Source organism: Anolis carolinensis, unplaced genomic scaffold (genome assembly GCF_035594765.1).
Source record: "Anolis carolinensis isolate JA03-04 unplaced genomic scaffold, rAnoCar3.1.pri scaffold_11, whole genome shotgun sequence".
Classification (NCBI taxonomy): domain Eukaryota; kingdom Metazoa; phylum Chordata; class Lepidosauria; order Squamata; family Dactyloidae; genus Anolis; species Anolis carolinensis.
In genome coordinates this window covers 11,989,047-12,014,873 of record NW_026943822.1, presented here as the reverse complement: position 1 = coordinate 12,014,873, position 25,827 = coordinate 11,989,047, and the positions used below count along the sequence as shown (strand labels likewise).

Sequence of the window (25,827 nt, the reverse complement as noted above, 5' to 3'; positions counted from 1 at the left end):
GAAAAGTAATGTCAGAGATGTATCGAAAGAGAAGCGCAAATGGCAAGAGGGACAAATGGATTGTGCTCATTAAGGAGAAATCTTTGGCTGCAGCTACACTGTTGAATTAATGCAGTTTGACACCACTTTAACTACCATGACTCAGTGATATAGAATCCTGAGAGTTGCAGCTTGGAACTCCTTGGCAGTGAACATGAAAGACTTGTAAAATTACAGATCCCATGATTCAAAAGCATTGAGCCATACCAAGTTAAACTGTATTGTACAATGTACATGCATCTTTTGACTAACATTTAAGAAACAATGGGATTTGTTTATTACTTTTTCACAATAACGACAGAGTGCAATTTTCCATTGTGGAAATTGTGAAATAGAGTATTACCAAAAGTAATATAATACCATTTACAGGGAGTAGAATAATAAGGGATGAAAACCATCCGGTAGTGAGTATGAGGTTTGGATAATTGTTTCCTTATTTGTTGGTTTAGTTTGTGTGTGTATATTAATGTTTTGTGTAAATTGTAGGTTGTAGCTAGAATGGAGCTGTTTTACTGTTATATATCAACAACATATCTGAAAATTTGGCTTCTTTGTTTTACTGTTGTGTTTTGCTAAGTTAAGGAAAAAGCCTCTAAAATGGAACTTTGAATGGTAATACAGTAGAGTCTCACTTATCCAAGCTAAATGGGTCGGCAGAAGCTTGGATAAGCGAATATCTTGGATAATAAGGAGGGATTAAGGAAAAGCCTATTAAACACAAATTAGGTTATGATTTTACAAATTAAGCACCAAAACATCATGTTATACAACAAATTTGACAGAAAAAGTAGTTCAATACACTGTAATGTTATGTTGTAATTACTGTATTTATGAATTTAGCACCAAAATATCACGATACAGTAGAGCAGGGGTCCCCAAACTAAGGCCCGGGGGCCGGATGCGGCCCTCCAAGGTCATTTACCTGGCCCCCGCCCTCATTTATAATATATTTTTATATCAGTTTTAATAATATAATATATTATATATACATATGATATTGATAATATGATATTGATAATTACAATGTTATACAATGTAATACTAATAATAATACCATATAATAATATTAATTACATGTTATATATTATATATAATATTACAGTATAATGGTATAGTTCAATATAGTAATATATAATGCTAATATTGTGCTATGCTAATAATATAATATATTGTATGTACATGCAGCTGCTCTGAGTTCCCTTCGGGGTGAGAAGGGTGGGATATAAATGTAGTAAATAAATGTAGTAAATGAATAAATAAATAATTTTAGACTTAGGCTCACCCACTTGACTTGAAGGCACACAACAACAACAACAACAACAACAACAACAATCTTAATTAACTTGACTATGTCATTGGCCTGATAGGATTATGTTGGTTAAAACTGTTTTCATTTTAAAATATTTTATTGTTCTTTCATTGTTGTTGTTGTTTTGCACTACAAATAAGACATGTGCAGTGTGCATAGGGATTTGTTCGTATTTCTTTTTCAAATGATAATTTGGCCCCTCAACAGTCTGAAGGATTGTGGACCGGCCCCCTGCTTAAAAAGTTTGAGGACCCCTGCAGTAGAGTCTCACTTATCCAACGTTCTGGATTATCCAACGCATTTTTGTAGTCAATGTTTTCAAAACATTGTGATATTTTGGTGCTAAATTCATAAATACTGTAATTACTACATAGCATTACTGTGTATTGAACTACTTTTCCTGTCAATCTTGTTGTATAACATGATGTTTTGGTGCTTAATTTGTAAAATCATAACCTAATTTGATGTTTAATAGGCTTTTCCTTAATCCCTCCTTATTATCCAACCTATTCACTTATTCAACGTTCTGCCAGCCCGTTTATGTTGGATAAGTGAGACTCTACTGTATATTGAAAACATTGACTACGAAAATGGCTTGGATAATCCAGAAGCTTGGATAAGCGAGGCTTGGATAAGTGAGACCCTACTGTAAATAAATTTTGGACTTTGATCCCCACAATTCCTAACAACCGGCCGTAGATGTGGGCGAAACGTCAGGAGAGAATGCTTCTGGAACGTGACTATACAGCCTGGAAAACTCACAGCAACCCAGTGAATCCGGCCATGAAAGCCTCCGACAACAAATAAAATAATGGTAGCTATGTAAGACACACACATCAAATAAACAAATGGTTTTCGTAACTTGTGGAAAGCTATTTGAATGGGTGCTGCTCAGGACGGCTGGGCTTTTAATGGGTGGCATTAGTGACCCGATAGGGCTGTTTTCCCCATTCCGCCTGCTTCCTTGTGCCGTTCCTTTTCACCTCGAAATGGCTCTTGCTTCTCTTTCTCCTCCTCCTTTGTCTTGAGGGATGGAGAGGCTGGGAGGGGGGAGCGCAGAGACGCCCTTGGATGCTTACCTCAGCTCCCAGCCAGCAAGGAGAGACCTTGTTTACTACTTTCTACTCGGAATAACATGCCAATCACGAGGATCCGCCCTCCGCGCCATCCAATTGGTTCCCTTGGAAATCCCACCTTGACGGATGCAGAGCCCCCCCCCCCTCCTCCTCCTCCTTCTGGCTGGCTGGTGGGAGACGCTTGCAAAGAAAAAAAAATGCTCCGAGCAACCATTATGCACACCCATGTGCGCACACATAAACACCTTTCTTTCTCTCACACACACATTGTTCAGTTGGGAGCGGACCATTGCATCCTGTAAACAGAAGGATGTCAGATTGTGAGGGAGAACGACTCCAAAATACGGGGGGAAATCAATAAATTGTCATGCTGTGCAGTGATGGCCAAAAAAAATAGTGCGTTGCTCTTAATATCCCTTCCCAATTGTGGCGTTTGTAGAGGCGGTGTTCTCATTGATGAACACTCCATTTGTGGCGGAGCAAACCGCAGGCTGACAATGGAGCTTGTTTTGGACGGAGGCGAGGAGGAACGGAGTCGCTGCCGGAAGGCTTTCGCTCCCGGTTGTTTGTTCTCTGTGGCATCTAGATGTTCCTTCCTCCCAGTTTCTACTCACAAGGGGAAAGGGATGTGGAGCTTACCTCTGTTATCTTATTTTTGCAAAACAAAAAACACACTGCATCCAGCATGGCTGCTGGAAAGGCACATGGAACCATTTTGGGAAAACAAAGCGCAGTGTGGCTTGCCGTCTCCCATCCGCCCGCCTCCCTCGCCCCAGTCTCGTTTTACATTCCTCTGCTTTTCCGCTATAGCATTCTGATTTTGCCCGTCGGCACTAAACCGGTGAGACGGTTTTCCCTTCATCGCCTTGGTCTCTTGTGTTTTTGTGTGTTGCTTGTTTTCTTTTACGGCTTTCATGACAGACCTGTATTAGGTTTCTTCGTTCCAGGCTGTGTTCACGAAGAAGATGGCAGAGGAGTAGTGGACATGAATTATTTGTGGCAAGGCTGCCTGGAACATGTGGGATGGATTTGAAATGTAAAGCGAAATTGCTCCAGTCGGGTGTCATCTGCCTTTTTCCTTTCTTGGAATTGTAGTGTAAGGCTGCACTTTCCTCATTGCTCAATCCTTTAGTCTATTGTTACGCGAATGCCTAAATGTGGTGGATAAAATAAGAAAGCCGATAACTCCCGTGCAGTAACAGAAATTAGCAGATTGATTTAATTTTCCCTATTTTGGGTTTGGGATTGATGGCATTTTAACCCACTCAACAAAAGGTATAGGCCGGCATTTCTCAACCTGGGGGTCGGGACCCCTGGGGGGTCGCAACGGGTTGTCAGAGGGGTCACTGAAGACCATCAGAAAACACATATTTCTGATGGTCTTAGGAACCCTTTTGGTAGAGAAGGCTGAAGATCTCTTCGCCTGTCCTTCTCTTCCTTTTTGGAAACATGACAAAGTCTCTCATCAAAAGTCCAATTTGTCCAATTCTATCATTGGTGGGGTTCAAGGGGCTCTTTGATTGTAGGTGAACTATACATCCCAGCAACTACAGCTCCCAAACGTCAAGGTCTATTTTCCCCAAACTCCACCAGTGTTCACATTTTGCCATCTTGAGTATTCGTGCCAAGTTTGATCCAGAGCCATCGTTGTTTGAGTCCACAGTGCTCTCTGGATGTAGGTGAACTGCAACTCCAAAACTCAAGGTCAATGCCCACCAAACCCTTCCAGTATTTTCTGTTAGTCATGGGAGTTCTGTGTGCCAAGTTTGGTTCAATTCCATCGCTGGTAGAATTCAGAGTGCTCTTTGATTGTAGGTGAACTACAACTCCCAAATGACAAAAGCAGTCCCACCCCAATCCCATCAGTAATTGTATCGGGTATTTGTGCCAAATTTGGTCCAGTGAATAAAAATAGATTCTGCATATCAGATACTTACATTACGATTCATAACAGTTACAAAATTACAGTTATGAAGTAGCAACAAAAATAATTGTATGGTTGTGGGTCACCATAACATGAGGAACTGTATTAAGGGGTCGCGGCATTAGGAAGGTTGAGAACCACTGGCATAGGCAGATATATTAGTCCCAGCTGGATATGAATGATAATTATATCAATCCCAAATCATCATCATGGCTGAACTTTGATTATTGGGCAAACCTTTGGGTAGGAGAGGAAAGAAATAGTTGGATATGGGTGTGGTTGCGGACCAAGTCTTCAGATTCCGTCAAAATCTAAACGCTTGATATTTTTCTTATTTTAATAACTTGATTTGATTGTAAATACAGTAGAGTCTCACTTATCCAAGCTTCGCTTATCCAAGCTTCTGGATTATCCAAGCCATTTTTGTAGTCAATAGTTTCAATATATCATGATATTTTGGTGCTAAATTCGTAAATACAGTAATTACAACATAACATTACTGCGTATTGAACTACTTTTTCTGTCAAATTTGTTGTATAACATGATGTTTTGGTGCTTAATTTGTAAAATCATTACCTAATTTGATGTTTAATAGGCTTTTCCTTAATCCCTCCTTATTATCCAAGATATTTGCTTATCCAAGCTTCTGCTGGCCCGTTTAGCTTGGATAAGTGAGGCTCTACTGTACTACCATAGAAGTACAGTTGTGCAGATGGGAATCCTGCAGCCTTTGAAGGGTCCAATATCATCTACAATTATTTGAGAGGAATTGTTATGATTGTTATTGTATGTGTTTATATCCCACTTTATCTCCCCCAAAGCAGACTTAAAGAGGAAAGGGAGTGTTTTTCAGTTTTTCAGCCAGATTTCATAATATAATATCATTTTGAGCCTCACACACAGCAAAAGAAACCCTCCAATATCACCCAGAATGTTAGCCATAGTTGGAATCCTGTCTCAGCTACTTTAGTTAAATGTACTCAACTAAACAGTGTGCAAAAGAATCTTGCAACACCTTTAAGACTATCTATGACTAAGGTTGCAGTGTTGGCTTTTGTAGTCTCTAGTCTACCCAACAAAGTAGACGCTCCTTGCTTGATTCTCCCTAAACTTCATGGATAATCATCCATGTTCTTCCATCCAGCTGCAGATTGGACCACCTTCTCTCCATGCAGGTACATTTCCTTGGGTGGGAAGGGGAGTTACAATCATGTTGACTATAATTCAAAATTTGCAATGTTTGGAACATTGTAAGAGATGTTCTGCATCTTTCTTTCTGTCTGCCTGTCCAAAGCCTGGAGCTGTAGATAAAGAGAGTGGGCTAGCCGTTGCCTTCGGCTAACAGAGCTTGTGATGCTTCCGAACTGACCTACATCTTATAGGCCAGCCAGGGGTTACTGTAAAGCTCTGTGAGCACTTTAAATAAGCAAATGCTCAATGCTAATCAGTAAACACTTTTAATTACAGCATGGGCATAGGTTAGGTAACTTGCCTCCTGCAAAAATCTGAAAACTGCTTGTAAAACCGAATGCCAGCCTACCTTTCATCTGGTTTAGAAATCAGAAATGTTTCGTTTGCAGCATTACCCTCAGTTTGTTTCTAGCCTCTTTTGGCTTTTTGCAATAGGGTTGTGGGTGGCAAAAGAAGGTTAACATCGTCTAGACTTCGAAGAACAATAAAAGAGGAAATAAAATTGGATGGATTTCAAATATCAGCCTAATAACCACATGCAGGCGTCACAATCGTGTCGCCATGTGTTCCATGCAGTCCGAAGTTGTTTATGGGCTTTGCTGCTGCATTCTCTTCCGTGCCCTTGAGGATTTTTATGAATATGAACCAAACGTTGGCTGGGAAATAAAGCCGTGTAGAAGCTGACTCCAGTTTGTGCTGAATGCGTTGTTAAAGACGCACAACAATCTGGAAGGATTTCCTTTGTGTGTGTTTGTTGGTCGAGTGGATGGGATTTTTTTAAATGAAGGCAGCAACAAAACAACCTAGAGCCTTGCACGCTCATTACACACTTTGCTTTCTGTAGGATTTGACACAAATTAGATGGATTGTGTGGATTAATTCTTAAGAACAGAAAAGCTTCATATAGTTTCCGAAGAGGTGGAAGCTTATATCAGGGGCAGCATTGATTGTGGCGTTATTCTTACTGATAGTGGCGTAACTTTTTGGTGCACTAGATCCATATATTGTTTCCAAGCAATCAGACTGCTTTTCCCTCCCAGTAGTAAATCAATTGCATTTGAAATGTATGAATATTTAGCGAAACGGTGGACTCCTTGTTTGTCTGTTGTGAAATGTTTCTCTCTACAGCACAGTTTTTCAAATGGTGTGTCGGGACACAATAATGTGTCGCCTAAAGTCCCTTGCTGTGTCACCTAAAATGATTCAACACAAAAGCTTATTACTACTACTACTATTACTAATATTAATCAAGTATCTAACTACTTATGTCAAAACAGATATAAGCAGTACTATTATAGGCATTATGATGCCTATATGAGATTGTTAAATCCATTTGGAAAGTGTACGATTGTGTACAAATGGTTTTGGCACCCCTTGTTTTGGTACCACCTCCTTTTATTGTAATTGCATGTGCATTGATGGGCACATGGTATTAAGTCGGTACCTAACACAGGCAGTCCCCAAGTTACGATCAGGAATTGCCTGTATGCATTATGTGCAAGGATGCCGGTTGCATTCACAAGCCTTTTAGAAGCTATTGTGCACAAATGCTTTGAGATCCTTGGATGCAAGATACAGTTCACAGAGGAAAGTATATAAGATTTTTCTCACTTCCGGTGGTCTCAGCCCGGTTCTAGGAGTCTTTTGTAAGTTGAATGCTTGTAACTCAGGGACTGCCTGTATGCATTATGTGCAAGGATGCTGTTTGCATGCAGTGGCCTTTTAGAAGCTATTGTACGCAAATGCTTTGGGATCCTTGGATGCAAGACTCGGCTCCCAGAGCAAAAGAGCTTTAGTGTGGTGTTTGCTTTCTCTCCTGCCTTCGAAAATATAAATCCTGGGATGCACTTTTTTGGGAGAGACAATCCGAAGAGCAGGGCAGGAGCCTTTTGTTCCCAAAGAAAGACCCATGGGTTGCCACACAGTGATGGGTGCACTGAGATGTTGCCATCGCCCCATGGCTTTCCTTGCCATCTCCTTATAAAGAGGTCACTGCTGTTTGTCTTGGCAGAGCTCTAAATCCTGGCGGAGTTGGAGGCGGTGGCGGGTCACGTGCCTTCTTCACTCCAGACTCATAAACAACCGTGTCATGTGGCCCGGCCAGCGCTTCAGAAGACAAGGAAAGGAGCCACCTTTCCTTGGATTTCCCTCTCGGCCACCAAAATAAAGCTTCCTTCCTGGCTCTAGGATTGTTTCACCAACCACAAATCCATAAATTTCCCCCCTTCTTTTGCATTTCAGCTGCAAAGGGTTGCATGGTTTTGCAAACATCACTTAGAAATCCTCCTTGTTTGGGCAAGATGGAGATGGTGGATGTAATCCGACCTCTCAAAAACAGTGAGGTTTGCGTTATATCCAGATAGAGTAATATTTTTTCACCACCCCTGAACTGGGCTACTATGCCCGAACTGATTTCATTTTAAAACTACTACGACTACTACTACTACTACATTACTAGTAACAACAACAACAATCCACATGCTGCAGAAGGTAGCACTTCTCAGAACTGCTCATATTCTATGAAAATACCTCTAATATCCTAAGCCCGTGTTAAGAGCCCGATATTATTCAGAGATGAAGCCCAGACACTTGAACCTAATGTGCATGTGTGAAGTGTTGTTATGTACATGTAAATAAATAACAACAACACTGTGTAGCTGGGTTGTAAAAGTTATTTCCCAATTGGTTCTATCATAGAAAATATGGTAATAGTTTATTAAACTGCAAAAACTCTGTTGTTGCGGGACATCCTGTCTAACACATTTTGCAATAGTTGTTCAGTGAGTATCCATAGAGTCTCAATCAATTCAACATTGTAACAGCCACAAAAATGAAGTTTATGTAGCATAACAACTCCTTTCAAAGTAAGGACTACACAATTAAACAGGAAATAACATTTTCAAACCAGGAACGGAAAAATTTTCAAATTTTGTTACATAGAATAATGGAATTATCATCATCATCATCATCATCATTATCAAGGACTCAAAGTGGCAAACAGTGTTAAAAGCAGTGCAATATAAAACCATTATTATTATTATTATTATTATTATTATTATTATTATTATTATTATTATTATTATTGTTTTGTACAGCACCTTTTCTCAGCATGAAGACACGGCATTCAAAACAATACAATATTAACTGAACAGTGTTAAAAACAATAAAATATTAAACCCAAAGACTATAAACATTAAAATAAGAATTAAATGAAACACTATTTGAAAATAAATGGTTCAAACCATTAAAACATATTGAAAATATAGTAAATCCCTGGTGAGATCTGCAATATATTTATGTTTGTAGAATTAATGCACTTTGGTCCTGCTTTAACTGCTGTGGAAAAACAGGAGTTGTAGTCTTACAAAGTCCTTAGCTTTCTCAGATAAAGAGTGTTGATGCCTCACCAAACTACCACTCCCAGGATTCCATAGCAATTAAAGTGGAGTCAAACTGTGTTAATTCTACAGTGTAGATGCATCCGTGGTTTCTCCTGCAAACTGTTTTATAATCCTTAGAGTTTTATGCAGATTGAGTAAAACCACGTAGGAGCCTTTGTGGTACGAACCAAGCAGCCAACCAATGAACAAGCATACATACTTTGACTTCTATATATATTGAAAGTCAAATGGTTGGAAATGTGGTTCAAAACTTCCATGCGTTGTGTTATGTGTGTGTGTGGAAAATGGGCGAGTGTTGTGGTTTGGCTTTGGAAACCGTTTTTGTAGATCAAACGTTAGGTTGCTCCCTCCCTTGCATTCCTGCACATTCAAATGACTTTCTTTCAGGTCTGCTTCTCCGACTACATTGGAGACATTAATCATCGGATCCAATCTTAGCGGGTGTTTCCTTGCTTGTTTTGCCGGGAAACAGGGAAGCAGTGTGCCATTTTTGGTATCCATCCATCCAGCGTTTTGCATACAACACTTGGGAACAATTGCCTTAATCCAGGGATGAAAAGAGAGGGGGGTTGTTTTCAGTTCTGTCTTTATAATAGGATCTGAATTTACGAACAAAATAGGATTGGTTTAACTCCCGAGTGCCAATTATTCCCTGGATGATGACTTCAGCCCATAGCCTTTTGGTTTGTTTATTTCGGGGATTTTGGATTGTTTGCGAAACGTGTGTTGGGAGACTGGTTTCACTTGTCCGTACTTGCTCTGAACCGTACCGTTGGGCGTGTGTGCCCTTTTCTTCTCTTCAAAGACGAGAGACAAATCCCCATTTTGTGAATGTAAACATACGTGTGTGCGTGTGTGCCTGCATGTGCATTCAGCAAGGAAGGGATACTGGGAAATCCTTGGAAATGGTCAGAAAAGGTGTTTGTTGTAATTACTAATACTGTGTTTCTTCAGTTCCCCAAGTAAACATCTCTCACTAAATTTAAAATGGGGAGCGTCTTAGACTCGAGTGCATCTTAGAAGAACCTACAGAACCTATTTTGTTCGTAATTTGGAGACTGCTTGTATTCACACAAATGTATAATGTATCATTCGGAAACGTCTAGGACAGGTGGCACGTGGCCCACGATAGCTGTGGATGCGTCCCAACACAAAACCGTAAACTTACCTCAAACATTCCAAGATAGATATAGATATAGATAGCAAGCTTTGAATTGTATAAGAAAGGGTCAACAACCCTTTGGTATTTCCTTTGCTGTCTGTTTTCCCTGTTCAAACATTACTCCAGCTCACTTTCTGTCCCAGTAAGAATGGGATTTTGATTAATTTGGCTTGTTTTGGAAAAAAGGATTGCAGAGAAAGCTTCAGTGGAGACACCTTTTCCCTATTATAACTCTTCCAGGAATAAATTTTCCTGGAAAGGTAAAATGAGAAATGGTGCTCATCTCCATTTCTAAGCCGAAGAGCCGGCATTGTCCATAGACACCCCCAAGGTCATGTGGCCATTGGCATGACTGCATGGAGCGCTGTTACTTTCCCACCGGAGAGGTACCTATTGATCTACTCACATTTGCATGTTTTTGAACTGCTAGGTTGGCAGAAGCTGGGGCTAATAGCGGGCACTCACTCCGCTCTCCGGATTCAAACCTGCGACTTTTTGGTCCGCAAGTTCAGCAGCTCTGCGCCACCAGTGGCTTGTATGTATGTGTGTGTGTGTATGTGTGTGTATATATATATATGCACATACACACACACACACACACACACACACACAAAAATAATATTATGATACTACAGTAGAGTCTCACTTATCCAAGCTAAACGGGCCGGCAGAAGCTTGGATAAGTGAATATCTTGGAGGGATATAAGGAGGGATTAAGGAAAAGCCTATTAAACATCATATTAAGTTATGATTTTACAAATTAAGCACCAAAACATCATGTTATACAACAAATTTGACAGAAAAAGTAGTTCAATACGCAGTAATGTTGTTGCAATTACTGTATTTACGAATTTAGCACCAAAATATCGCGATATATTGAAAACATTGACTACAAAAATGGCTTGGATAATGCAGAAGCTTGGATAAGCGAGGCTTGGATAAGTGAGACTCTACTGTAATAATATATCAGATTACTCTCACTTGCTGTGGTCTCAGCCCTGTTCTTCACTAGGAGTTGTTTGTAAGCCAGATGTTTGGACTGCCTGTATATATATAAAATAATAATACGATAATACTAATAATATATGAGATTCCTCTCACTTGCTGTAGTCTCAGCCCCGTTCTTCACTAGGAGTAATTTGTAAGTTGGATGCTTGTAACTTGGGCACTGCCAGAGGGCCGCAGTCTGTTGCTTTCTTGCCATTAACCACCGGTCCCTTCTTCTTTTCTGCTTGTGTCTCTTTCCCAGAGTGTCCCAGGTCTTGCGGCAAATACGCTTGCACCGAACAGAACGAGTGCTGCCATCCCGAATGCTTAGGGAGCTGCACCGTGCCGAACAACAACACGGCATGCGTGGCTTGCCGCAACTACTACCACGACGGCGCGTGCGTGCCCACCTGCCCTCCCAACACCTACAAGTTTGAGGGCTGGCGCTGCATCACCAAGGAGAACTGCTCCCGAATCCTGCTTTCCCCGGAGAGCCTCGAGTACGAGAGCTTTGTGATCCACGAGGACGAGTGTGTGCAGGAGTGCCCTTCTGGGTTTATACGCAATGATACCCAAAGGTAAGGGAGAGCGATGCATTTTTCTTTGCACTGAGAACAACATCAAGTTTCCAAATGTAACCCAAAACGAAATGGTTTCCAGGATTGTTGTATTGCTTTTAGCATTCTCAGCTGCTTTGTGCCTCTTTTAAGAGAGAAAAAGCAGAATATTTGTTTTCCTGTTAATTATTTATTTAATGTATTTTAATCCTGCTCTATCTCAATCCCGAAAGGGACTCAGAGCGGCTTCCAAATTGGCAGTCATTCGGTGCCACATTAACATAAAAACATACCAAATTACAATATACATTGAGCATTAAAAGGTAAATGTAAAGGTTTCCCCTGACGTTAAGTCCAGTCGTGTCCGACTCTGGGGGTTGGTGCTCATCTCCATTTCTAAGCCGAAGAGCCGGCGTTGTCCGTAGACACCTCCAAGGTCATGTGGCTGGCATGACTGCATGGAACGCCGTTACATTCCCGCCGGAGCGGTACCTATTGATCTACTCACATTTGCATGTTTTCGAACTGCTAGGTTGGCAGAAGCTGGAGCTTAATAGCGGGCGCTCACTCTGCTCCCCGGATTTGAATCTGGGACCTTTTGGTCTGCAAGTTCAGTAGCTCAGCTCTTTAACACACTGAGCCACCGGAGGCTCAGTGTGTTAATTTTAATTGAATATTAAAATCACAAAAATCATAAAACACTAACATAGAAATACTTTAAATAAGTGTTAAAACAGTGCACATAGAAGCGAAATCATAATCTAGAAGCCGTTCCAATCACATTGCAGTAGAAATACATCTAATAATAATACCTTATTTCTTCGATTGTAAGACGCTGTCGATTGTAAGGCTAACTTCAGTGCTACCACCATCAACAAAAATCTATAAGACAACCTGCGATTCTACTACACACCCCATTTTTAAAGTTGTTTAGATAGGAATATAGTGATACTTAGAATTGAAGGAGTACAGCACTTGAAAATACAATACTGTTATTGATTTGCTTTACAGTAGACTTTCAGTTAACCGACACCCATGGGGATTGGTAGATGTCTGATAAAGGTAGTTCCTGGTTGCTTGAGAGTTACTATTATAATGAGTCCCCTCCAGGGAGATAAAGCAAGGGTTTTAAAAAATATAATAGTAATAGTAATAAAATTCGGTCTGACTAGTACTATACTCCATACAATACCATCAACTCTGTATTGACTTTGATATATTGAAAGAGAGCAATTATTTAGACAAATAAAGATTAACTTACGTAACATTTCCACTAAAGAATGATTTATTTTACTTTTTTATTTAAAGTATTTTTTTGCCATTGCTTGAGAATTCCAGTTGCTTGAGTTGCTTCCGGTTAACTGAAGCCTACTGTGCTTGGCTTGCAAAAGTATCATTCACGTTCTGTTGTAAAATGGACCCTGTGATTGTCTCCCGTCCTTAATCAAATCTCTAACTATTTAGCTCCAAATTGGATTTAGACTCATGGAAATCCTAATCAGTGGAGGTGATGAGGATAATTGAATACAGTCATTATTAAAGTCCCTCAACACAGAAAACTGAAATGTGCAGGGAAAAGCCAGACTTGTGTTCTGTCTAAAATGCACATGCAGAAAATACTCTGATATTAAAAGCATTTAATTATGAGCCATTGTGGTTTGTTCATTGGACTAAAACTAGAACTTTGGAGACTAGGGTTTGAATCTCCATTTAGCCATGGAAAGCCATAAGCAATTAATGGCACTGTATTTGTTGAAAACATGACATATGTTCCATGAAAGAAAGACAGTTTGTGCCATTTACTGTCCCTTGTGAGATCTCACTTTAAGAAATGCAGCTTGAGAAACATACGACATTTTGGAAGAATAAGATGAGCAAAAACACCTTTTTTAAAAAGTGCCCAGATTCTGAAAACTGTAAAATCTTACATGCAAACAATGAAAAACCGGAATACGGAAATCAAATAACATAACATTCCCATAAATAAACCTTAACATCGGGCGAAATGCATAAATAAATCAGCAGATCATTGTCGAAGGCTTTCATGGCCGGAATCACTGAGTTGCTGTGAGTTTTCCGGGCTGTATGGCAATGTTCCAGAAGCATTCTCTCCTGATGTTTTGCCCACATCTATGGCAGGCATCCTCAGAGGTTGTGGGGTCTGTTGGAAATTAGACAAGTGGGGTTTATATATCTGTGGAATGCCCAGGGTGGGAGAAAGAACTCTTACCTGTTGGAGGCAAGTGTGAATGTTGCAATTGAATTCTTTGTTGAGAAGTGTTAGCTGGCCCTGATTGTTTCCTGCCTGGAATTCCCGTTTTCTGAGTGTTGTTCTTTTTTTACACCTTCCAACAAAGGATTCCCGCTAGGCAGGAAGCAGCCAGGCTTTGAAGCTGCAAGGCCATTCAGTGCTAACCAAGGTGGCCAATTGCAACATTCCACAGATATATAAACTCCACTTGCCTAGTTTCCCATAAACCTCACAACCTCTGAGGATGCCTACCATAGAAGTGAGTGAAACGTCAGGAGAGAATGCTTCTGGAACATGGCCAGACAGCCCAGAAAACTGACAGCAACCTAATCAGCAAAGCTCTTGTCAAGAAATCCCCAGATTGGGTTCACCGTAAATTGGAAGCAACTTGAAAACGCAGCAAAACAATAATCCCAAAACTCTTCTAGGTACAGCTCAAGGTTGAACAATTTGGGGAATTTTTGCATGCATCATCTGCTATTTATTTTGTTGGCTAGTTATTCAATATTATAATCACTGAGTTACAAAAATGCTGCAATCAGATTTTTCTTTTTGCCTTACTGTGTGGTTGTGTTGCATTGAAACCTTTGGCCAAAGGGCTTCATTGACAGATATCAGAGAGATGGCCAAATGGGAGGGACTCACTCATGCCAACAATATAATGGGCCATAACCAGAACTTGGGAAAGTTCCTTTTTTGGAATTATAATCCCAACCAGTAATATTTCTAGAATTCTGGCCAGAAGTCACTTTAATGGTGGTTGCAGAGAGCTATGGCATTCTTATTTGTGAATGTAAAAAATCCTCCAACCAGCAGAGCTTTGATTTTATTTAGTTTTGCCTTAAAGCCCAGGAGTGTTTGCTTTCGTTTGGCAGTGAGCTTTTCTGCGGACACCTGGTCTTCTTTGCTTTTGCGTTAGTTGTCCAAACAAACCTTCATTTTTTTCCCCTCGGATTTTCTAGTTTGCATACAGGTGCATTGCCATGATCTCTGCCCCGAGGAAGTGGCCCAGTATTTACTGGGAAATGTTTTCCCTGCCACTATCTGACCACTTGTGTTTTCAGATGATTAAAAGTACTCATAAAAACCATAACGCTCTTATCTTATCTGGGCCTCTGCTTTTATCAGGAAAAATGGATAGGTAATATTGACGAGGCATGAGAAAATTACTCAATCGTGGAATTATATGTATTATTATAGCAGTTTGGTTTACTCCCTGAGTTTCATACAGACTGCACCGTTTTGTGAACTGAGAATTTTTGCAAATCTGTGCCGATTTCTTTATGCATTTCTCTCCTGATGTTCAGCTCCATTTGTGGGAATGTAATTTTCCAGTGCTTTTTGTGTGTGTATTTTTAAAGTTCGTACAATTTGGGTATTTTTTTTACGCTCAGATTGTTCTTCCAAAACATTACAACTTCTCACACTTCACTTCTTGAGGTGAGAACAAGGCACCAATAGTTGTCTTTCATTGCACAAATTCTATTTTTCATCAAATGCAACACCATTATTTTCTACCCCATTGGTGAATTGGCCAGTTAAAAAATAGATAAATGTATTACAAGAATCAACCAAAGCCTAGAATCAAGTGTTGCAAAGGTTACATATTTCTTGAAATCACTGAATTAAGAGCAAAGTTTTTCCAGATGAGATCCTGTCATCTAGTGAAATTTGTGACATATGATTCCATGAGGTCACAAAGAGTCGGAAGTGACCGAACGAATAAACAACAACAAAATAATTCCCTTTCTCTCCTTTGAGAGACTGAAAACAGAGATGGAGAAAGTTACTTTTATGTCCACTGTTCCAAATAGTAACTTTTCCAAGTTGGCTTTTCTTAGTGTATTTTCTTGACTCATTTTGGTATGTTTTGGCAGTGCTTTGTATCAAAGCACTTGAAACACTAGCTAGTTAATTCACATAAGGGCACCATGTTGGGAAAGAGACATAAGAGCAATGCCATAGAAGCCCAGCCATGTTTTCAGCTGATATAAAAAGAGACAGAATCCTTTGCAGCTTCTGATATACACTTTGATCAAATTTGTCTAAGTTGGTTCTGCTGAACCTGGCTGATTTCAAAGACTTGGCGATGTTCAACTCTGGAGCACTTCGGGTTGTTGGATTTGTGTAGTGTTCTCCTAGATCTCTAGTTTCCAAGCTGTAGTCCTCCAGATGTTTTGGACTACAATTCTCAGAAGCCTCCACTTCCTTGGCCAATGATCAGAGATTCTGGGAGCTGAAGTCCGAAACACCTGGAAGGGATTTGAAGAAGTAAGGTATATGTTTGACACTAAAAACGATTGCTCCCTCCCTCCCATGAGTTCTGTCTTGAGACCCATATCTCACTATGCTTGGACATGATCCTGCCACAATCGTTGTCACAACCGTTTCTTCCTTGCCCACTTCCCAAATATAAAAGAGTGGATCATAGGACTATAGCAGCGATTCTCAAACTGTAGTCCGGGGAGCCCTTGGGTCTCCGCAGGCACTGCACCTCCTCTGGGTTTTTTTGCTATTACAGTAGATTCTCATTTATCCAAGATAAACGAGCTGGCAGAACATTGGATAACCGAAAATCTTGGATAATAAGGAGGGATTAAGAAAAAAGCCTATTAAACATAAAATTACATTATGATTTTACAAATTAAGCACCAAAACATCATGTTTTATAAGAAATTGACAGAAAAAGCAGTTCAATACATAGTAATGTTATGTAGTAATTACTGTATTTATGAATTTAGCACCAAAACATTGCAACATTTACTACAAAAACAATGACTACTAAAAGGCAGACTGCCTTGGATAATACAGAACCTTGGATAGTGAAGCTTGGATAAGTGAGACTCTACTGTATTATTATTATTATTATTATTATTATTATTATTATTATTATTATTATTATTATTACTACTACTACTACTACCGTGTTTCCCCGAAAATAAGACAGTGTCTTATATTATTTTTTACTCCCAAAGATGTGCTAGGTCTTATTTTCAGGGGATGTCTTATTTTTCCATGAAGAAGAATTCACGTTTATTGTTGAACAAAAAAATGAACATTTATTCTATACTGTACAGTAGTTGTCATCACAAACCAACATAACCAAACCAGACAAACTATGACTCCTGTCACGAATTTCTTGTTACTACCATTATTTCCGTATACAACTGGTATCCTGCATGCTATGGTGTTTTGTTTGGCGGGCGCCGGGCATGCTTCCAAACAAAAACTTTGCTAGGTCTTACTTTCGGGGGAGGCCTTATATTTAGCAATTCAGCAAAACCTCTACTAGGTCTTATTTTTGGGGAAACAGGGTAGTAGTAGTACTACTACTACAAAGTCTAGATGGCCATCTGTTGGGGGTGCTTTGTATTTCCTGCATGGTAGAAGAGGATTGGACTGGATGACGTCTGGACTGGTAAAACACAGACACCAACTGATTTTTTCATCCTTTAACAATTGTTCAATTCATCCCAGTGTTGTTGACACTGACCGACAACAGCCTGAGCTAAGTAAATTTTTTTCTGGTTCTACCTGGAATGCTTTGATATTCCTGATATTATCTCAGGTATGTTACATCTGAGTCTAAATTCAACCCAGCCCTGTTCAGCTTCCAAAAATCAGATGGGTATGTAATCATTATAATAATAATTACGTACTGAATTTAATGTCTGTTTAGTTTAGGCTATAGCTAAACTTCTGGTCTGAAGAACAACAGCTGAACTGTGTTGTCTTTTTCCTCCAGCATGTTCTGCAGCCCTTGTGAAGGTCCTTGCCCCAAAGTGTGCGCGGACGAGAAAACCATCACCATCGATTCCGTCACGTCAGCACAGTCCTTGAAAGGATGCACAGAAATCAAAGGGAACCTGCTTATCAATATCCGTCGGGGCAGTAAGTAGTAGTCTTTGTCTACCTTGGGTTCTAGATTAGATCGGTCTAGATTGGAAAGTTTGAGATAGTAGCTGTCTAGGGTTCTTGGTTATTGTGAGAATTGCCTTTTCCCCTCGATATTAACACTCACTTCTTGTCAGATAAGGATTCTCATGATAAACTTGGATCTTGAGGTTTCAAATCTTGGAAGAGGCAATGAAAAGGATCCCGTGTTCCTCTTTGAGGGCGGTTTTGCCAGGCTGTGTTTTGCAAAACGCAGACGTTGGGTGGCATGTCTGTGGATTAAAGTATTTGCCCATTGGCAAAGGGATTTTTCTTTCTTTCTTTCTTCATACATGATGCCCTCTTTAAACGCTGGCGCCATACCTCCCAGCCTTGTTCTCCTCGGCACAATTTTGGCCTTGTTTCGTACGTGTCTTAACAGAAAACAAGTGTTGAAGTTAGTGATTTGTCAGCGTGGTGATTCATCCCTTGGGAAGAGTCCAAGTGACGCTCATCTTTTTAAAAGTGTTACTCTTTTCTCTTTCCTCCCCTCATCCTCTGTGAAATGCACACTTCACTTCTTTTAAAAAGACAACTTAAAGATGGATTACTCCAAATGTCTTGGCCTTGAGTGAAAGGCTGATTGGGGAAGGATGTTGGACCCATCTTGACATGTCCATGTGCCTCTTTTCTTCGTCTTCTGCACAGCATTTCACACCTTTTATTATGTAGAGTTTTACATGGTACTATTAATCATCTTTGAAGTTTGCTCATCGTTGGTCTTCATCTGAAGCTAGTGGAACACGATGTTCGAGTGCTTGGTTTAAAAGCTGGCAGTGCATCGGAGGGGGAGGCGCTCGTTGCGGAAAGAGGCATTCCTTGGCCCGACTCACTTGGCAACCCTAGAAATAACAGAATGAGATTTTTCTTCATGCAGGGCTATAGCAAAGCTCGTGGGAAACTTAAATCTTTTCCCCCAAGGAACCGATAGTAGAGAATCTGTCCTCTGCTCCAAGTCTTGTACTGCAAACATTCCCATGAAGATATTCATGGCTTGCCCAGTTCGATGGTCTGTGTTGTACAAGTGGGGCTCCTTTCACACGTAAATGATTGTGGAGAGCAGTTGTGGTGTAATGATTTCAATGGTGGTCTACCACTCTGGGAGACGAGGGTTCGAATCTCTGCTTGGCCATGAAAATCACCCAAGAGACCCTTTGACAAGGCAACAATTCTGCATCTCCAAGGAAGGCAATAATATAATTACTCTGGAGAAATCCTGCAGAAAAAAACCCAAAAAAACCCCAGTATTTATATTCCGCCCTTCTCACCCCGAAGGGGACTCAGGGTGGATTACAATGAACACATATATGGCAAACATTCAATGCCAACAGACAAACAACATACAGTATAAACAGACACAGAGGCATTTAACATTTTTTTCCAGCTTCACGATTCCGGCCACAGGGGGAGCTGTTGCTTCACCGTCCACTAGTGGCTGTACTTCCTTATTCCTTTCCTCGTGTTTTGCTGGCAGTTTTATGATGTTGTAAATTAGTTAAATTAGCCTCCCGCGTGAAGCGTACCTAAATTTCCCTACTTGACAGATGCAACTGTCTTTCGGGGCTGCATAGGTCAACAGCAAGCCAGGCTATTCAATGGTTGGGGGCTTAACCCGACCCGGGCTTCGAACTCTTGACCTCTCAGTTAGTAGTGCTTTATTGCAGCTGGTTACTAGCCAGCTGTGCCACAGCCCGGCGCAGTAACTTACTATAATTCTAATGGATGCATCTACACCAGGCATAGGCAGACTTCGGCCCTCCTGGTGTTTTGGACTTCAGCTCCCACAATTCCTAACACCTGGAGGGCCCAAGTTTGCCCATGCCTGATCTACACAATAGAATTAATGCAGTTTGACACCATTTTCCTGGGAGCTGTCATTTTATGAGGTATTTACCCTTCCTCGCCCAAGACTATAGCTTCCAGGATTCCCTAGCATTGAGCCAAGTCTGAAACAACTTTTAAGTCACATGATATCCAGAAATGATTGTGTTGCAAAGGGATCTTGTCGCACCTTTGAGACAAATTCAAGAGAAAGAAATTGGTAACGTGCTCTTTCTTCGGCTAAGTCTGGTTCATCAAGTCCAGACTAACAAGGCGATGAAATCACTCTGAGTCTTGCTGAAGGCTCTAAGCATGAGTTTTGTCTCAAGCTTCATGATGTAATACATCTAGCCAGATATTTTTGATTCCCATGCTTCTCTTCCTCCACACCCATTATTTCCCTGTTTAACTTAGTTAAGAGTTGGGGAGAACCTGGAAGGCTGTAGAGCCATTGTTACATTATAGTGTTGCCAATAAAGGTATTGCTTACCTGTGGATTCCTTTTGTCCTTATGGATCAATACTTTCAATTACTGTAGCTACTGAAGCTAAGTTGATTTGTTAGTTCTGTCTGAAGACGTTCAATTTCCCATGTGATAATTAGAAAGCATGTTCGGAATGAGCATACATCCAAATAACTGATTTAGGAGAGAAGGAAATTGGCCACCATGTTGTGTGTCGTACATTTGAAGACACCCAATTGGCCAATACGGTCCTGACTTTGAGCTTTATGGGTCTTTCCTTTTTGTTGAGTTTTGTTTGAGAATAATAGGAGTTGTGGTTTCCCATGTGCTTAGATTTACAACTGCATTCAAAACTCTTGCCAAAATATTGGCTGTTGAAAGCTCAGAATTCAAGGCTGGCACAGATGGCCATCCTACTAGCTGAGGGAAAAAAACCAAAAGTGTAAATTGTAGCCATATCTAGTTTTGAATTCCATCTGCCTACTTTTCATAGATAAATCATGCAGGCTAGATTCCTGAGCCAGAGAGAAGACTTGTTAGTTAGTTAGTTCTTCACTTTTAAGTGGATGTTTCCCACTCCTTCTTCTTCTAGATAACATTGCTTCTGAACTGGAGAACTTCATGGGCCTGATCGAAACCGTGACTGGCTATGTGAAGATCCGCCACTCGCATGCTCTGGTGTCTCTGTCTTTCTTGAAGAATCTACGGTATATTAATGGAGAGGACCAGCTGGAAGGGTAAGCGTTGAATCACTAGGTCATAGTACTCTGGATGAGGTCTGCTGTGTCATGTTATGTAGCCCTCCAAATGCTGGACTACAACTTCCTATTCCTCATCATTGGACATAATGACTAGAGCCAATGGGAGTTTGTTCCATTTAGTCAAGAGGGTTTGGATTTAGATACAAGGCTTATGGATAGGATGCATTAACTCAGAATTATACAAATATACAACAATTAAAAAAGAATTGAACACAAATAGCACTAAAAAAACCCAGCCCAGGAGCAAGCCATCAGAACAAATGCAATTCAGGCCAAGATCAAAAAATCAGCTGATGACCCAAAATGCAGACTGTGTAAGGAAACCGACGAAACCATTGATCATCTCCTCAGCTGCTGTAAGAAAATCGCACAGACAGACTACAAACAGAGGCACAGCTATGTGGCCCAAATGATTCATTGGAACTTATGCCTCAAGTACCACCTCCCAGCAGTAAAGAACTGGTGAGATCACAAACCTGCAAAAGTATTGGAAAATGAGCACGCAAAAAAATACTGTGGGACTTCCAAATCCAGACTGACAAAATTCTGGAACACAACACACCAGACATCACAGTTGTGGAAAAGAAAAAGGTTTGGATCATTGATGTTGCCATCCCAGGTGACAGTCGTATTGACGAAAAACAACAGGAAAAACTCAGTCGCTATCAGGACCTCAAGATTGAACTTCAAAGACTATGGCAGAAACCAGTGCAGGTGGTCTCAGTGGTGATGGGCACATTGGGTGCTGTGCCAAAAGATCTCAGCTGGCATTTGGAAACAATAGACATTGACAAAATCATGATCTGCCAACTGCAAAAGGCCACCTTACTGGGATCTGCGCGCATCATCCGAAAATACATCACACAGTCCTAGACACTTGGGAAGTGTTCGACTTGTGATTTTGTGATATGAAATCCAGCATATCTATTCTGTTTGCTGTGTCATACAATAATAATAATAATAATAATAATAATAATAATAATAATAATAATAGTTTTATTTCTTTCCAGCCTCTCCTCATGGCTTGAGGCGGATTGCAGCATTACTAAAACATAAACAAACACATAATCATTTCAAAACACTGCACATATGAAAACATACCTCCATAAAATACGTATCAAAGTACACAAAATAAAAACAAGACATACCGTGGAGTTTAAAATTCACCATTAAAACTGTATAAATCTGGTCTGAGACCAAGAAGGTACTTGTTGAACATTTTAGGCCAGAGGTCCCCAAACTTTTTAAGCTGGGGGCCAGTTCACGATGCCTCAGACCATTGGAGGGCCGGACTATAGTTGGCCAGGTGACCACCGAGCAATAATAATAATAATAATAATAATAATAATAATAATAATAATAATAAACACTTGGGAAGTGTTCGACTTGTGATTTTGTGACACGAAATCCAGCATATCTATCTTGTTTGCTGTGTCATAATAAAATAATAATAATAATAATAATAATAATAATAATAATAATAATAATAATAATAATAATATATTTAGCCCAACTCCTTTCTGCCTTTGTGGACCAAAAGCACAAGCAAAGCACCCCAGACAGATGGCCTCCCAGCCTCAATGTTAATAATAATAATAATAATAATTATTATTATTATTATTGACACAACGACATTGTATGACACAGCAAACAAGATAGATATGCTGGATTACGTATCACAAAATCACAAGTCGAACACTTCCCAAGTGTCTAGGACTGTGTGATGATGATGATGATTATTATTATTATTATTATATTTTGTATTTGTGGAGCATCAGAGGTGGAGGATATCGCACATGTTTTGTTCAGCTGTGAATTGTATAAGAAAGAGAGAGACCAATGACTCGGGCCATACATTATTCACAAAACACACTGGGACCCACATAATAAAACTTCATTTTTGTTGGCCGGCCAGAATCCTAAAATAACATACAAAGTAGCCCTTTTCCTATTCAAAGCAACACAGCTGAGAATTGTTTTGATACGGCCAATGGGCTAATCAATAAAACGTGAATAATAATAATAATAATAATAATAATAATAATAATAATAATAATAGAGTTGGAAGAGACCCTTTGGGCCATTTAGCCCAACCCTCTTCAGCCTTTGTGCCGTGGGGGCTGGATAAATGCTTCAATGGGCCGCATGTGGCCCCTGTTTTAGGCAGTCGTGCTCCTTTTGGATCGTAGCCTAGGTACGCATGGGACATTTTCAACAACAACAACAGAAGGAGCCACACAGGTTGCAACTTTTGGACACTGGAAATGGCCTGGGAAATCGCTCTCTTTTCCCCCCTGCTCTGTCTTTTCCCATGTAACAATCCGTTTCAAGCACAAGCTGTGACAGCAGTTAATAAACAAGAATATGGAAGGAACTGTTTGAACAAGGAGGTAGCAAGGTCATGGGAAAAAGGCCCTACGGTGTGTGTGATTTATCTGGGCTGAAAGGATTAGGTTGCGGGCATGAGGGTTTTCTTTGCAAACCTCCCTTTTTTCTCAGTCAGCTTTACATTCTTGGGATGCCACTCGGGGATGCGACAAGCGGTGCAAAGGGCACTCGGTCCGTTCCGCATTTTGGGAAAGCTCCATTGCCCCTTTCAGTGTTGAAGGCACCTCCAACAAGATTCCTACTGCAAGTTGGATTGCAAATCACCTGAAGGAGGAAAGGTTTCCTTACCTTTGCCTTGCAGGTTTGGCTTCTTGTTGGAAGGGCATATCTGTTTTTAATACCAGATATTAAAAGCACCCAGAACTTTCCAAACGGTGTGTCGGGACTCACACAAGTCCTATGGTTCTAGGTGTGTCGCCGCCCAGTGACAGCGACCTTGGGCTGATGGAAAGAGCATGGAAAATGGGAAGTCAAAAATGGTTTGAATATGGTGACTTCATGCACATGTGGTGGGGATGTAGAAAAATAAAAAAGTTTTGGCAGGAAATAAACAGAGAAATGGAGAAAATATTGCAAATCAAATTTAATACAAAACCAGAATATTTTTTATTAGGTATGGTTGACTTTCAAATGGACTTCAACATGGAAAACCTCTTTATATACATGGTAACAGCGGCCAGGATATGTATTGCCAAATTATGGAAAACACAAGAAATTCCCACATTAGAAACATGGATGCTGAAGCTAATTGACATTAAAAACATGGATTTATTAGCACAAAAAGTATCACAGAGCATCTCGTCAAGACAATGGACCGATTGGAATAAACTGAGACAATATCTGTTAAGAAGCAAATTAGAACTTTTGTGACTCCCGCCTACAGGAGCTCTTAGTAGTCCCATATTATAGGGGAAGATGGGAGCTATAGTCCCACCTTATAGGGGATATAGGAGTTATAATCTCATATAGGGAATGATGGGAGCTATAGTCCCGCATTATAGGGGATATAGGAGTTATAGTCCCACATTATAGGGGAAGATGGGAGCTATAGTCCCACCTTATAGGGGATGATAGGAGTTGTAGTCCTACATTTTCGGGGATGATATCAGTTATAGTCCCGCATTAACTGGAGGCCACCAGTTTGGAAACCATTATTAAAAATGTGTAAAAACCTTTGTGTACGTTCCATTATCTGCTGCCAAAGCAAGGGAGTATTGGAAGATCCCTCCAAACCTCTAAGGAATTATTGCAGCAGGTTCTTCCTATAATAAGGTCGACTCCTCCTCTCATTTTGATGAGGACTGCCAGGTTTGTATCTTTGTGTTATGATGTGAAATTTGCATTACTTTTGCAAGGACGTAACCATGCCTTCCTTTTTAGGAATTACTCCTTTTACGTCCTGGACAACCAAAACCTGCAGCAACTGTGGGACTGGAGCCACCATAACCTGACCGTCAAGGAGGGGAAGATGTACTTTGCGTTCAATCCCAGGCTCTGCGTTTCCGAGATTTACCGCATGGAGGAGGTGACTGGAACCAAAGATCGGCAAAACAAAGGCGACATCAACCCGAGGAACAACGGGGACCGGGCCTCCTGTACGTAAGGCATTTAGCAAAGGCATAATATAATGCAGTATAAGCTTGAGATAAAGATCTACACCTTCCTGAGATAAATCTTGTGCCAGAATAATGATTATGAAGAAGAAATGCATGCAGATGTAGGCTTTTTGAAGCTTTTTGCATTCATCGGTTCAGCCTTCTACACAGCAAGGTAGATCGATATTATTTATAAGGCAGGTGAAAATGTTCTGGCGGAGAAATAACAATTTGTCTTTTGGTGACTAAGGAATCAATGGTTTATTTTAGAGGCAAGGTGCACCTACATTGTAGAATTAATGCAGCTTGATACCACTTTTAGCTGCTATGGGATCAAAGGTGTTACAATTTTACAACACCTTCTCTTCCAAAGAGTTCTGGGATTTGTAGTTTGGCGTCTCTCCAAACTACAAATCCCAGGATTCCATGGCATTGAGGCAGGGCTCTTAAAGTGGTGTCAAACTGCATTAACTCTGCAGTGTAAATTGCACCCAATGTTCTGAAAAAGGGAGGTTGACACCACTGCATGGAAGCCTCCCCATGTTTTGGAATACAGTAGAGTCTCACTTATCCAACATTTGCTTATCCAACGTTCTGGATTATCCAACGCATTTTTGTAGTCAATGTTTTCGATACATTGTGATATTTTGGTGCTAAATTTGTAAATACAGTAATTACTACGTAGCATTGCTGCGTATTGAACTACTTTTTTTGTCAAATTTGTTCTATAACATGATATTTTGGTGTTTAATTTGTAAAATCATAACCTAATTTGGTGTTTAATAGGCTTCTCCTTAATCTCTCCTTATTATCCAACATACTCGCTTATCCAACATTCTGCCGGCCCATTTATGTTGGATAAGTGAGACTCTACTGTAATGGCAAATCCGGCTTCTAAACCAGCGGTTAAGATGGCCTGCCCAAGGCATTTTTAAAGCATTCCTCTCTCTCCCAAACGGTTGTTTACTG

At 40.3% G+C, this 25,827-nt stretch overlaps 1 protein-coding gene across 1 annotated transcript in view; it reads left to right on the top strand.

Moving 5' to 3' along the window:
• igf1r (insulin like growth factor 1 receptor) overlaps window positions 1-25,827 on the top strand; it is a 193,485-nt gene that overhangs the window by 120,553 nt on the left and 47,105 nt on the right. The window contains exons 3-6 of the mRNA XM_003226491.4: window positions 11,352-11,667; window positions 17,643-17,788; window positions 20,707-20,851; window positions 24,644-24,858. Coding sequence (XP_003226539.3) covers window positions 11,352-11,667; window positions 17,643-17,788; window positions 20,707-20,851; window positions 24,644-24,858 — 822 coding nt within the window. The remainder of the gene's footprint in view (window positions 1-11,351; window positions 11,668-17,642; window positions 17,789-20,706; window positions 20,852-24,643; window positions 24,859-25,827) is intronic.